At 33.1% G+C, this 15,484-nt stretch overlaps 1 protein-coding gene across 5 annotated transcripts in view; it reads left to right on the forward strand.

Annotated features, from left to right (window-relative positions):
* The window catches only part of Pli (E3 ubiquitin-protein ligase pellino), a 126,033-nt gene extending 110,549 nt beyond the window's left edge, over positions 1 to 15,484 (forward strand). For all 5 annotated transcript variants that reach the window (XM_074141259.1, XM_074141261.1, XM_074141260.1 and 2 more), the window contains 8 exons: positions 8,597 to 8,726; positions 9,234 to 9,335; positions 10,753 to 10,950; positions 11,046 to 11,234; positions 11,942 to 12,040; positions 12,877 to 13,089; positions 13,959 to 14,077; positions 15,026 to 15,484. In XM_074141259.1, the coding sequence (XP_073997360.1) occupies positions 8,597 to 8,726; positions 9,234 to 9,335; positions 10,753 to 10,950; positions 11,046 to 11,234; positions 11,942 to 12,040; positions 12,877 to 13,089; positions 13,959 to 14,077; positions 15,026 to 15,140 (1,165 nt within the window). In that variant the 3' untranslated portion in view covers positions 15,141 to 15,484. The remainder of the gene's footprint in view (positions 1 to 8,596; positions 8,727 to 9,233; positions 9,336 to 10,752; positions 10,951 to 11,045; positions 11,235 to 11,941; positions 12,041 to 12,876; positions 13,090 to 13,958; positions 14,078 to 15,025) is intronic.

Here is a 15,484-nt window from a genome sequence, read left to right on the forward strand (position 1 = left end):
AGCTTTCAACTTCATTATTTTCTGTTAAACTTTGTGACCGCAAGTAGTTCGCATCAAGGATATTGGTTACTGATTCATAGAATTATAGTTTCAATAGGATGAAATAAATAACTGCCAGTTTCAGTCATGATATATTTTTATTATGCCGGAGCTTTCGACCCCTAGGGACTAGGTCATTTTCAGGGCTAATTTACTTTGTACTATTTTACATCATTAGAGGGTTGGTCTGTCTGTTACTGTCTTGTCTGTTCATTTTTCATCCTATTCATAAATAAACTGATTATTTATTCTGGGTAAAGAATATATATATTCAATACAAAATTTTGGATGCATTTTAGGATTCAATTATTTTAAAGCTATGTTAGAATTAAGTCGCTGCTCTTACTTATAGTCCAACGTTTGCTGCTAAATTGTGGATTTGTCACACTCCCTTGATATTAGTCATGAAATTTGGGGAGCTACAGGCATTAACCTAATTAAATTCCTCTAAAAGTAATTTTAATCTCATCAATATTTTTTTGAGGCAAAAAAGTCTTGAAACAAATTTGGGATTGATTATAATTTTGGGATAACAGCAAGTCGTGTGTGTGTGTGTTGCAACACTTCAGATTTTATTTACACTGAGTTTATTATGCAATAATGACAAAATTAACAAGAGTCTAGGGGTTTGGGTTGTCCAAAACTGATAGTATTTCTTTGAAGAGAGGTATTTCCCCTAGTGTGATGATCTCATCAAAGACAAGGTTGGTGGGGGCACCAATGGTGCATATCTCCTGTTGAATCATATCAAGTACCCTGTACAGATAATTAAAGGGGGAAATTTGCCAATGGTGTGTATTACGAGAAACAATTGAACTACCATAAAGTTGGGGAAATGCACCTGTAGATTATTTTTTGGAATTGAAAATGTGTTTTAGAGAAAAAAGCCCGATTTGGTTTTTTTTATTTTTTTGGCGCATCAACAGCTGAGGTCATTAGCGCCCGGAGCTTTTTCCAGTGCACTGCCGGCCTCCGGACAGTGTTCTCTCGTTACAGACAACACTGTCCATCACCGGACAGTGAGCTGTAAGAAGCTCCTAGGAAGAGCCAGGAAAAACCAGATTTGGTTTTTAACATTATTTTTATTTTGTAAATAATAAATTTCTTACGCTGGTTATATTTGATGTTTCTCTGGAGGAACCGTTATTGTATGTAAATTAAATTAGTAGGGGGTCCCCTGTTGCTATTACTAAGGCTGCAGAACGCTCTTGTAAGGTGTGTGCGCTTGCACGAGTAGATCTTTTACAAAGTTTTTGACTCTTTATGTAAAACTATTCTTAAAAAAATTAAAATTCACAATATATAATATTGTGATAGTTTGATTTGATTAATAGTTTCTTGCCCTAGTGGGCGTAAAATATCTTTTAGTGTTGTCTCTAAATTAGGTTACCACGGCGATAGTAAAGGCAATCTGCCCCAATTTAGGCGTTGTTAGTTGGTTTATCAAGAATTGATTAAGACTTGTCTCCTTATTTAGTAAACAATGGGAATTCCATTATAAATTATTCATTATTATTTTTGTCTTATGAATTAAGGCGCGTCAACATCTGAGTTTATTAGCGCCCAGAGCTTTTTTTTTTCAGTGCAGTGCCGGCCTCCAGACGGTGTTCTCTCGTTACAGATAACACTGTCCATCAGCGGACAGTGACCTGTAAAATAGCTCCTAGTAAAAGAAAAATCTACGGGTCTGCAGCTGGGATTCAAACCCAGGACCTCTGCGTGGTAATACAATACGCTAACCGCATAGCTAATCTAGTCCCTTCGTTATACGTATAATCTTATTCAATCTCTTTGTACTTCCTGAAGGTTTTTTTTAGGTTTGTATTTCTTTGTATTTCCAACGCTCCAGAAATATGAGTGCTATTTACCGTATTTACGCCATATTAGTTTTGTATATTCATGGTGCCATTATTGTAAAATATGTTTTTAAACGTAAATTCAACAAAAAATTTAAAAAATCTGATTTTTAAATTAGCTTACCACAATTGTCAAATTTGTTAATAGTTTAAAATCTTGGTTTAACCTTTTTTTTTTTTTTTGAACCTCATGCTCATCTATGCTCATTTAAAAAAAACCTCTGAGAATCATAATGTATAGGTCCTCGAGATTACTAATTACAGTTGAGCTTACTGGTGTCCATTTGTTAGTGCCACCTTGTGAAAAAGTGAACGTGATCCCATAAATTTTAGGCTTGAGACGTGACTAGCAATACTAAAAAAATTGTGTTATTTCTTGTAGTCTAATGAAGCCGGTCTCTCATAATATATTCATTTTAATGTTTTTTGATGCTTTTGTTGGTTACTATAATAATAAACAATTATAATTTTGTTTAAACGCATTAGTGTTAGTAGCATATAAGATCTTTGTCACATCCGTAATCTTCACAGTACTGATGCCTTCCGTTTTTGCTTTATGGACAAAGTTGTTCCTCTTCTTGAGCTGTAGAGGACGAATAAATTTAAGGGCAATATCAGCTAGATTCGCCTTCCTGCTCTTCCTGAAAGTACCCTAGAAGTGCCTTGGGTGCAGTAGACCCACTTTGGAACTTTCGCAAATTCTTGACTCAAAGACATCGCTTTGAGTAGAACATCAGAAAAGGGTAAACAGAAATCCGATATACTAAGATCTGGGGTATCTGGGTTAAGGCTGTTGTAGTAGAAGAATTTAACTTCCAAATTTCAGTTGTTTCATTAGTACTTGGAAGTGATGATTGGTCTAGTGTTGGGAGTGAACGTTGATCAAATCATCATGCCATGATTCATACAATTTACCCTGATTGCCACAGCATCTGGAAGCAAATTTCACCTGAAACTAGAACTCCAAGTGCAGTTTTCTATAGTTTTTACAACGAGGTATAAGTTTTATGTATCTTTCAAAAGGAAGATGGTTCCATCTTATATACCTTCATTAGTTCTTCTTAGGAGAGATTTTTTTCTTAAGAAAATTAGGCCAGCAGTATTTCTAGAAACTGAAGCCTTTATCCGGGACAAAGCGCCCTCGCAAATTGAATCCTAAACTTCTTCTCTCAGTTTAGATTATTCACCCATAATAAGGAGATTTTGCTTTAAGGAGGAAGTATTGTTATGGCTGAAGAACAATGGAGGTACAATGGTGATCTTATCACTAGGCTGTGGGCTGTCCTGTTATCACTGTCTTCATTTCCTTTTTACTGTCTTCTCTCTCACCCTTTGTTTACATTTTGCTGTCCCACATTTATTCATAACAAGGTTTCTTATTGTTCTCCATCTTTGTTTGTATTTATTCTATATTAATTTTGGTTTTCCCCTTAAAAGGTATGATCTTGTCAAATCTTAAGATAGAATTTTTACGGAGTACACATGCTTTTGAAGTTTTCTCCATAAGACCAAATATTTGGGTATTCCAGTTCTCAAATTCTTACTAAATGCAGTTAGTGTTTGCCTCGATTGGCAGAGAATAGAAATACTAACGTTTATTGTTTAGTGCAAGGCAAAAAATTTAGGAAATTCTTTCCATAAAGTCGGAACTTCCTGCGGTAATATGATGATCGCAAAATGGCTAGAGTTTTGTCTTTTACTCATTATAGTCTGATCGCAACACTTCTTCCCGCATAGTGTGAGATAGTAAACAAAAAAGTTGAGTTTGAACGATGAATTCATGTGAATTTACCTCGAAACGCCGCTTTCTGTACTGCCATAATCGCATTTAGTTTGATTGCAGCATATATTTAAGCTAGGTAATACAATATTTTGGTTAAAGAGTTTACTTTACAGTCTAAAGAATATACTTACTTTTTATGGTTCTTCATTTGGAACTGGTTGTTTTATCACTGTAGGAGAAGAAACAACCATTACTCCGGTAGAATGAGACCATTGTAACAATGAACTTATAAAAGCACCGGAAGTATGGGGCTGGCTATAAACTGGCCATCATGATCTCTAGTCTGTGGTGACTGTGGCGATCAGATTACATACTTTGAGGGTTTCACTTTTATTCTTGTATAATCTTTTGGTGTTGTAAAAGATGTCTAGAAATTCTGTTACAAAATATCTTACTATTTTCTTCAACATTAAGAGAAAATACAGTACTGTCCCGCATAATTATAGTTATTTTTGTAGTTATAACTACAGTTAAAATTATGATACCGTTCTTATAGTTGCAAGTGCCTTTTATATAAAATTCGCTTTTGAAAAGAAAATGTTGCAAAAACATGACGCAGTTAGTTTGAATGTTTGAAAGTCTTACCAAGGGCAGGTTTCATTGTGGTTTACATCTTGACAGAAATTTGAACCTTCTTTAGCGATCGTAAAATGTTTTAACAAGATAAAGACCTTATCGGCTTCTGTTTTGTAATTCTTTTTATAAAAAGTGTTTGTTTTTTTAAGGGAGAATTCTAGTGGTAACAAAACAAATTTATTGGATTGAGAGGTTAAAATATAACTTAGGATTCAAGATTGGCGAGGAATCGGTCAAATAAAACTCGTCTTCTTGCCAACGTTTCGACAAATATATTGTCCTCTTCAGGGCGTGGCTATGCGGGTTGGTTGAGTTACAGAAACTGGGATTCAAGATTGGCGAGGAATCGGTCAAATAAAACTCATCTTGCCAACGTTTCGACAAATATATTGTCCTCTTCAGGTCGTGGCTATGCGGGTTGGTTGAGTTACAGAAACTGGGATTCAAGATTGGCGAGGAATCGCTCAAATAAAACTCGTCTTCTTGCCAACGTTTCGACAAATATATTGTCCTCTTCAGGGCGTGGCTATGCGGGTTGGTTGAGTTACAGAAACTGGGATTCAAGATTGGCGAGGAATCGGTCAAATAAAACTCATCTTGCCAACGTTTCGACAAATATATTGTCCTCTTCAGGGCGTGGTTATGCGGGTTGGTTGAGTTACAGAAACTGGGATTCAAGTTTGGCGAGGAATCTGTCAAATAAAACTCGTCTTCTTGCCAACGTTTCGACAAATATATGGTCCTCTTCAGGGCGTGGCTATGCGGGTTGGTTGAGTTACAGAAACGTTGGCAAGAAGACGAGTTTGTTTTTTATTTGACCAATTCCTCGCCAATCTTGAATCCTAAGTTCAACAATTTACGGTCACGAAACCTATATATTCAGTTAAAATATAATTTTAGCTAAGTTGAATCTGAGCATTGCTGGGACAAAGCGTCACTTATTTTATTGTGCGTCAATAAATCTAACTTGAGAATTACTAGAGAATATTATTGAAGTGGCAGTTGCAAGTAACCACAAAAGAATTTATTGTTCTTACAGGAGATTGGAATGTATCCCATTTTATGTTTTGCATCGTTAATTCAGATTATTTCTTTTGATTTTATGTGATTGCAAACACATGTTTACATTTTGAATTAAATAATGTTGAAACTAAATTATGCTGAGTAAATTTATTCTAGATTTGTTATTATTATTTTAAAGTGCCTAAATTAGATTATTATCATTTAAATTAGCCTAAAAGTGTTTGCGTGTTGAGAATTTGAGTTTTATAAATTTTAATTGGTCTTTGTCCTTATTTTGTCCCCTAGCACCATCCGAGTTCTGTTTTTGGCATGTGACACTAAACCATGAAATGACATGCTGAGTTTTCCAATTTCCCGTTTTCAACGTTGTGCCTCAACTTGTCTGGCATATCTTTAAATTAATATTAAACAATGAAGGATTTTTTTTTTCTTTTTTAGTTTAAAATGATCGAAATTGGCTTTTTAAAGGAATTATTGGAAACGTTTAATTATTTCTGAGTTCATAGGGCTGAATTTTGTGGTTTGGAATTCGGTGGTTCTGCTACAATCACCAAAACTAATTAATGTTTGTCGTATTGCTTACATATGGATCCAACCTTAGCGGCAATGCATTTGATCGTATTCAACACAAGACAAAATTTAATCCAAAAATCTTAAAGTTGAATTAAAATAGAAAGAGAAGATTTCCTATTAAGCTTATTTTGAATCGCTCAGCTTTTTCTTACTACAAAAATAACAACTTGTTGAGGATTGCTTGAATTGCAGTGCTTCAGAGGAACCCTAAAAATCAATTTTCCTTGGATTATGCTCAACCGAAAGGAATGGGAATGTTAGTAAAAAAAGCATTATTGGAAGATTAAAAAGAAAGTACGGCTAAGAAAAATAAAGCCGAGATTTGCGGTGAATTTAAAATCTTTATTTTCTTGGGCTAATTTTAATTAATTAATACACAATAAAGGTTTATTTGTTCATCGTGTTGATTGAGAATAAAAGGCCCGTGACAAGAGAACAGCAATATGGCATTAAAAGTGTGAATTTGATTATTATTCTCATATGTGACGTATGTCTAAAAGCAAGGTAGGGAGAGCGAACTATTTTAGTGAACAGCGCCCGAGATGGACAATATTAGAAGTAGCCATACACACACACACACACACACACTCAAGCGAGAGTGTGTTGTTAAGAAGTTAGGGAAGTTCACAATCGATATGCCTGGCTGGAGAGATAATAGAGTTGTGGGCTCTGGCCCATGGAAGGGGGTGCAGTAGAGGAAATATGGTGACGATGCGGTGGCGCGTTAGTTCGACACCAAACTCTAGATATAGCGAACAAGGTTTGTTGGTTGCCATAACTACGGTCATCATACCTCTCACTCCCTATACTTTCACTTTGTGGAGGTTACCTTTTGTTGTCCACTCACTTCGTACTGATTCTGATAACATTGTTGTCACTAAAATAGGCTAGTATATTCCTCAGTTTTCGAATTGTACAGGTGAATGGGAAAAGAAGATAATTGACGTTACAAATCAACAGGAGTTCCGAATGAAGATGTTAGTTGACTCTAAAATTAAGCCAACTACCAAGAGTTAAGAAGCTATCAGCTTTAAGAGTTATAAAGGAGTTAAGAGCTACAAAGAAAGCTATCCAGAAGGGAAAATGAGGCAAAGCAATATTCCTCCAATCTAGACCAAAGGCCAATTTAATAATTAAATACCAAAAGCAGTCTAACCGTGCAAGCAATTTATGCCTCGTAGATTTTGAATTTCAAAATATTGAATAGTTTTTTTTACTAAGAATATGATATACAGGGTGACATGGTTACAGGCTCCACCCACTTTTTTTTTAACGGCAAGAAATTTCGAAAAAATAAACAACACGTATTCAATCATTTTTAGTCTAATTTATTTTCAGTGATTGACCCATTTTTTTAAACCCATGTATCACAAGATACAGTATCCAACTTTTGTTTTTCAAATGAAACGTTATATTTTTTTGTTGCTTATTATTGAGCTCCTAAAAAAAAACAGAATAAAATTTTTTGAAATCGGTTAGGTTTTTCAAAAGTTATGGTAATTTAAAATATGAAAAACAAATTTCAGTTTACTGTCAAAGTTACGTTATTTTTTTTAAAGAATCTGTTCAAACTGGGCACAATCAACGGATAGGCAAGCCAAAACTCTGGACTCTCACGCTTTGTTTGTAGCAGCACTTATGGTAACGAAGTCAAGATCTAGGCAGGCTAGAGTTATTCGACGTTTCAGATCATCGACTGAAGCCACGAGATTAAGGATACTGTACACTTTATTTTTTAGGTATCCCCACAAAAATAGTCCATTTGGGTTAAGTCCGGAGATCGAGGTGGCCATTGGATGGGACAATGAGTCCCTAAGCACTTTTCATGGAAATTTTTGTCCAGGAAACCTCGAACCACTCTCGCATTATGTGCCGGGCAACCATCTTGTTGAAAATACATATCTAGTCGACGTTGTAGATGAACATCTGCAAGCAGAACTGGCAAAATGTCTCTTAAAAAAAGTTAGATACCTGGCACCAGTTAAGTTCTCTCTGTAGAAGTATGGGCCGATTAGTTGATTTCCTAAAACTCCCCACCAAACGTTTGTAGAAAAAACAATCTGAACGTCGAATAAATCTAGCCTGCCTAGATCTTGACTTCACCACCATAAGTGCTGCTACAAACAAAGCGTGAGAGTCCAGAGTTTTGGCTTGCCTATCCGTTGATTGTGCCCAGTTTGAACAGATTCTTTAAAAAAAATAACGTAACTTTGACAGTAAACTGAAATTTGTTTTTCATATTTTAATGTATATAATGTTGATGAATGAATGTTAAGTTGATTATTAGATTGATTGTTCTTTAAAATAATAATTAAAATTTTCTGTAAAAGTAATGTACCCTTTTAGGAAGCCTTTTTAAGATAAACGAAATACTTTTAAAACATTCGCTAAATGAATTATTTAAAGTAGGAATTTAATATATTTTTTATATATTCTTTGAAAAACTATATTAAAAATTGGTAACTAACACCAATAGTTATATAAAAGAAGTCAAGTATCTGTTTTCAGTTTGTTTTTAAATTAAAATTTTCCGGGGAATACCAAATTCTACATGGAGGAAGGTAATTATTTTGTTTACAAACTTGTGTAGGTTAATCAAGGGCACTTCTTGTATGTGATAACAGAATATTTCAAGTGTTTCCTTTTATATTAAGGCTAAAATATTGTGTTCATTACAGACTAATTCTTTAAAAGCAATTATTTACTATATTGTGGAAAGTTGATGGTAATTTCTTTAAAATTTCAGTAATAATGGCTCATTACCTCAAGGTGACAAAGGTCGTAGACGTAGTAAATTGGTATTATACAAAAGGAGTTCAGCGAACGGTATTAAAAGATCCAAACATTATGTGGTTAAAACACCGCATTCTACCAAGGTAAGTGGATACATTCATTTTTTTGTAATCAATAACAAAAAAAAGAAGATTATTTTCATTTTTGTCTTTGAAAACGTGTACACTGTGCAGGAAAACATATTTTGAATGATTCTAATATATTCCTCTAAAAGTTATCATTATAATAACCTCTACGAAAACTTCTAAATTCTACAAGTACTTATTCAAATGTTGTAATAAAATATGAATGCATAATTTTGATTCCCATGTCAAAACTTGTTATGTTCTTGAAACTTGTTTGTAACTCATTATTTAGAAAAGTGTCTTATAAGAAGTGTGTGACCTTAACGTGTCAAAAATGTACTGATGTCACTCACTATGTCTTTTCATACTCTCAAACACTTTACCCTTACCATTGGAGTTTTAGAACTGGAGACGCCTCAAGGACATACTAATCATTTATTTTGTAATATAATCCTGAAGGTCTATATTATAACGTTAATTTTATTTGAAATTTCCATTAACATTTCTCCATTTTTCTGTTTTCAGGCCGTTTTGGACACCACCCAACATTCAATATCATACACCTTATCGAGAAATCAAGCCATTATCGTAGAATATATGCCTGATGAGGATACTGATATGTTTCAGGTACTTATTTTTTGCTTTGAAGTTTGCAAAGTATCTGAAAATAGGAAAAAAGCTAAGCTTTATATGCGTTATTATCTAATTGCAAGATTAGGTATCAGAAACAAAATCAACTTCAAGCTGATTTGTGATTGATCAGAGCGGGCAGTGACCATCCATGTATTTGTTAACAGTTTGGTCGATTAGAGGAGGCCGCTGTATAGAACCTCCCTTAATGTTACTGACTCCTGAATAGCCAGGCAATCACAGGTCAACCTTAATTAGATATCACAGTATTGAAGGCCTGCAAGGCCGCCTCTATCTGAAAAGTTTTATGAATTTGCCAAATTAGAATTGTAATTATTTACTGAAACATGTTCAGCTTTCTGTTTGAGAGAACATAATCTGAAATATTTCAAAAAGAGTTACGCCATAACTAGAATAGAATAAATATGTGCAAAAAAAATACACCGTGTCAATGTACAAAACATTGTAACCTTCCTGCTAGTAGAAAGGTTAAGATATGTAGGATAAAAAGATAGGAAAAACCTGCATCTACACCACATCTTATAAACCATCTTAAGTATGAGGTTCTTGTAAAATTACTTATAACGAATGCTAGGCAACTGGGGAACCAAAACTTTTACTAAACTTAATTTTTCAACATATTTCTACATTAAAGGAGTTCGTTCATAATAGTTGCTTTGATGTGAACGGTCATGGTTTGATAAACGTGGAGATTCCTACAGTCAGAAAGGTATTTGACCCCAGCTTCGTGAGTAAAAGTAGGAGAGCTATTGGGTTGGCCGGTAAACAAACACAGTTGTAAAACACCCAGGGAAATGTGGCTATTGTGTAGTTCTACATCAAAGATGTCTAGCTGTAATTGTAAGTAATACTATTTGATACAGTAAATAGTTAGACAAGGAATTTGATTTGGTTATAAACGAAAGGATTTGAAATCGCCTCATATAATTTGCTTATTAAAAACATTCTTTACACTCCTAAAACTTTAAAAGGTTAATCAGTTTTCTGAATATATATGTATGTTTTCGATTGAAATTTAGTTTTCGTCATTATTGATTAATAAGTAGTATTCTTTGTTAGTCAGGCCAGAATAGTTGAACATGTTATGAATATGAATATTTAGAGCTATATCTAAAAAAAAATTATTTGAAGTTTGCCTCTCATTGTAATAGTATAGTACATCCTGTCGTAATTATGTGTCGATGCTCCACGCCGGTTCAAGGTCTTGAGTACAATTTCTGTTTTAACAATCATAAATTACGTGGAGGAAAGCTATATGAATTAGATTTTTTAAAAAAATAATATGTTTAATTCACATTCAGGATTGGTTGTGCTTATCGAACACTTCCCCCATTCTACCTCATAGAAGAAAAGATTTCTTCATGATATAATTTTTCTTTTCTTTATCTTACAGATTGGCAGATCATCAGAACCGCCTATAGATTTTGTAGTTATGGACACAGTGCCTGGTGATAAATTTTGCGAAGGTAATAGAGTACTTGCTAGCACCATATCAAGATTTGCTTGTCGTATACTCGCCGATAGAAATAATCCAAAAATATCAAGAATATTTGCTGCTGGCTTTGATTCTTCTAGAAATATTTTTCTTGGGGTAAGTTATTGCAGTTTTTGTTCTGGTTCAAAAATTAATTTTTTTTTTTTTACCACTTATCTCCAATTATAAACTTCCAAATTTTTTTTTAAAAGGAAAAAGCTACAAAATGGCAAGAAGGCATGGACATAGATGGTTTAACAACAAATGGAGTTTTAATCATGCATCCTCAAGGATCGTTCTGTGGTGGTGATGCTGTGCCCGGAATTTGGAAAGAAGTCTCGGTGGGTGGTGGTGTTTATACTCTGAGGGAATCAAGGTCTGCCCAACAAAAAGGAAAAGCGGTTTGTACTTTCTTTAGCACATAATCAGGGCTATAAAAACATATGGTTAGATATAAAAAAGGGTTTCCGAACATTGTTTTAAACTAAAATAGACTGCGGTCAATAGACCAACCTTCATTTTACCTTTGCGTACAACCTGGGTAATGTAGTCACTTTAACTTGCTCATGGCGAATGGTACTACTTTGTTGAGCTTATATTGTTCTTCACCTCTCCTACAGTTGGGCGGCACCATAGATTGATGATAGGGAAGAAGCAGGGATCACAAAACTAAGATGTACTGTGAAATTAGTTTCGATTCCTAGTCTATTGCCAGCATTTTATTGTGTTAAAAAGCAAAGAGGAATTTTTAAATAAGTAATATAGCTTACTTTTGGTCACCACATGTGTTGGCCACTTTGACGAAAGCGTTAGGATATATAAAATGAAAGAGGCAATGGAATAGATTAAAAGACCAAGAATATGTTGCCGCTAATAGAACTTCATATAATGATATGTAGGAATAGTATAATGATTGTTGGATTATTGTGCAGGGTTCATAGAAACCACCCACCTCAACTTACGTCATGGTAGCCCATTTATCAACTTCAAAGACTAATTGTACCTAAAATATTGTTATTTTCATTCATTTAATAAAAAAAAGTCAAAAATTTGATAATGAAAAAAATCTTATTTTTTTAAAAATACAATATTTTAATTATTATTGCAGGTGGAAGGCGTGTGTAATGTTCTACAAGATGGCACTCTAATTGATTTATGCGGAGCCACATTATTATGGCGATCTGCCGAAGGACTTGCAAAATCACCTGTAAGATATGTACTTATTTGTTGTAGCCTCCTCTAAGGTTATCCTAGTACGTAGTGTAGTGTACAATGTAATGTATCAGTCTTCTATTTTTGTTTAGGAAATAGTAAAAATCAATTTAGGAGAAAGAAAAGTTTTAATTGGTAAAAGGGAAAGTTATTTTAAGTTCACCAACTAATAGAGTTAAAAAGAACTTACTTTTGGTAGAAATTATTTCATACATCAAAGTTTCATCCAAAATATTTCAAGCTTTATCAACATTTATCTTTCTAATATGGAATCCAAGTTTTTATTTTTGGAAAATTTGATATTTTTAGAGCAATATTATCGATTTGTTTAGTTGTGTGGAATCTGATCGTTATTTCGTACAATATACGAATTAATGTAGTTTAGACTGTACTTTTAGATTGTATAAAATATTGTTTTATGGTAGATAAAAAATCGTAAATGTGCCGTTTAACCTGTGAAATATCATATTGGTCGAAGCATATTTTATGTACACTTTGTAGTGTTTTTACATTAGTTTATATGGATATTTCTTTTATATTCAAGTTGATAGTGATTTTGAAAATAAGTTACTTAATTTCAGTGACTACTCATTTTTTTAGGAAGAATGTTATCCTTTAAGTTTAGTTTTGACAATCCTTGATTGTTTGATAATTGTATGAATGAAGTAAAAAATTAACAAATAAAAAATAGACAATTTCATTATTATTGTCTGCCGTGTGAATAGTTCCAAAAAAACATATAACTTTTCCATCGGAAGAGAGATAAGTAGTTTTGAAATAAAGATTTTCTTATAAAAGAGTTATATAACAATTTATTTATTGTATTTCCAGACAAAGGAGTATCTGGAGAGTCTTGTTGATAAAGTGAATGCAGAAAGGCCTATGTGTCCGGTCGGTTTGAATACCCTTGTCATACCAAGGAAATCTAGCAGCGATACTGACAAACAACCGTATGTATATCTGAATTGTGGACACGTACAAGGATTGCACGATTGGGGCGTAGAGAAAGGCTCTAATTCTAGGACGTGTTCAATGTGTTTTAAGGTATGTTATTGTTAATATTATCTGTTCATATCGACAGATGTTTTATGGAGAAATTAATATTTAAGGCTAACCGTTTGGGATCATATGTGATGTTTTTTTATTTAAAACACTTCTTTCTTTTCTTTACTGTCAATTCAGTATCGTTACATTTTGGTAATGAAAATCAGTTGAATGTAACAAAAGTTCGGATCGGCTAAATAACCTGTAGACAACACAGGTCATTATTAAATGATACGAAGTTTCAAATTAACATTACTCATACAGTAGATTTAGTTGCATCAATGGTTATAGGTAATGGCTGTTAAGTGTAAACTTTGTGTACCATTTTCCACAAAGTCTAATTTGAGCAATAACTTTTTAAACGTCAAACGGAATATTTTTGTGAAATAAATAAAATTAGGCCACATAATCTAAATTTGGTTGGAATGCAATTTAAAAAGGAAGAGAATGTAGAGTTAGTAATTTTTATTAAGTAATCATTGTTGTAATCACGTATTTAGTGTATCAAATCTTTTCAATGCTCAGAAAGTGAGTAGATAATCAAAATTCAAAATTTTTGTGTCTTTAATAGATTATCAGATCTTATATTTGTGACTGCAATTGGTATTAATTTTGTTTTTCGAATCTTGTCAACTGTTCTTCCTTTTCTAAAGACAGAAAATTAATTCTTTTTTATTTTAATATAATACTTTTTAGGTGTTGGTCTTAAAGGTTATTTTGAAATTATAAAAATTGTCGTTATTCATTTTTTTTTTCCTCAAAAACTAGCTAAAAATCAAAAATTATCTGTTCATTTACAATTCATGCAGTCTATTTTCCGATTATGTATTATCAATGTACTTTTAATTCTAAATTTATTTTTCTTCCAGACTGGTCCGATGGTGAAATTATCAATGGGTATAGAACCAGCGTTTTACGTCGATTCCGGTCCGCCAACATTCTTTGCATTCAATCCATGTGGACATATTGCTACTGAAAAAACTGTCAAGTATGTGTTGATTAATTATTTTAAATTCTAATTTTAATTACTATTCAAACTACTTCTATTTTAAAAGGCGAATTTCCGAAAAAAAAGAGTTTTTTTTTTGGCAATCACCGAAAACCAATCTAAGCTGATGTCGGTAAATATATGAGATGAAGGGGCAAAGAATCCCTTGTTATTTGTATTGGTTTCCAATTAATTGCTCTTTACAAGTTTACTTATTTTTAGGGTAATTTACATGTAATACGAAAGGAATTAGCAATCGTATGAAGTCTGGAAATGACACACACAAAAAAACAAATTAAAAAAATATATAATGGTGATAAGTTAACCAAAATATTTTAATTTTAATAAACAAACTTCAAATCTCGGTAACTTTCAGGTACATCTGGAAGTATTGAATGAAAGCCAATCCCATAGATATTCAATGGGGTTTTAATCTGGATTACATGCTGTCCACACTGAACATAGAATTGAAACATTTTTTTCTGATAAGTTGAAACAATTCTGAATGTTATCGATCATTCTCTTGCATAATCAAAATATTCGTTTCCAACAGTTGGCTCAACTAGTAAAACAGGCTCTGGAAGAATATACAATCTGTAGTTAGCAGATCTGAAAATTGATTCAGTCTGAGCCTCGCAAATTAATCCCAGCTGAAACAGTAAGTTTTCCACCACCATTTCTTCTTTGATAAATGGTTGCTGCAGCATGTCGCTGGTCATTGGCCCTCGTTTGGGCCATTAGAGAGGAGTTTAAAGAAAATGCAGCGATCGATGTGCTGCAGAAATGTTTTCTAAAAGAAAATTTATATGGTTGTGGAGGAGTTAATTGTGTTTAAATAGCACTCATCATTAATTACTGTTTCAAATTGTAATTTGATTTATTTATTGATTTTTATCTTCAATTTTTTTTTTTTTTACGTTTTTTGTAATTATATAATTTGTTTCACAGGTACTGGGCAAGCGTTCCGATTCCACATGGTACAGCCGCTTTTGATTCATTCTGCCCTTTCTGTGCTACACCACTCGAAGGCCATCCAGGTTACGTTAAATTAATTTTTAGCTGAATTAACTAAGGTATCTCATAATAATACTATATATCAGTTGTTAGTTGTCTTTATTTGTTCACTATAATCTGATCAAACGGCGGAAATGTAATGCAAATATATCTTATAATTTTTTTAAATTCTTATCATAACTATGTCCATAAACACCGACTGAGAGTCTTAGAGCACACAGTTTTATTAATTGTGGAACATCCCGCCTAATTTATTAAGTTTTTGTTTTCGTGTTTTGTCTGTATTTTAGAAGAGGAAAAAAATAATAGGAGAGAGACTGTAATTTTTAAGTTTTTAATATTATTTAAACTACCCATTAATATAACCTTTACTCTTTTACTTAAGAAAACAAA

The sequence above is a fragment of the Rhodnius prolixus genome, unplaced genomic scaffold, assembly GCF_049639745.1.
Source record: "Rhodnius prolixus isolate KJV_2025 unplaced genomic scaffold, Rpr scaffold_6, whole genome shotgun sequence".
Lineage (NCBI taxonomy): Eukaryota > Metazoa > Arthropoda > Insecta > Hemiptera > Reduviidae > Rhodnius > Rhodnius prolixus.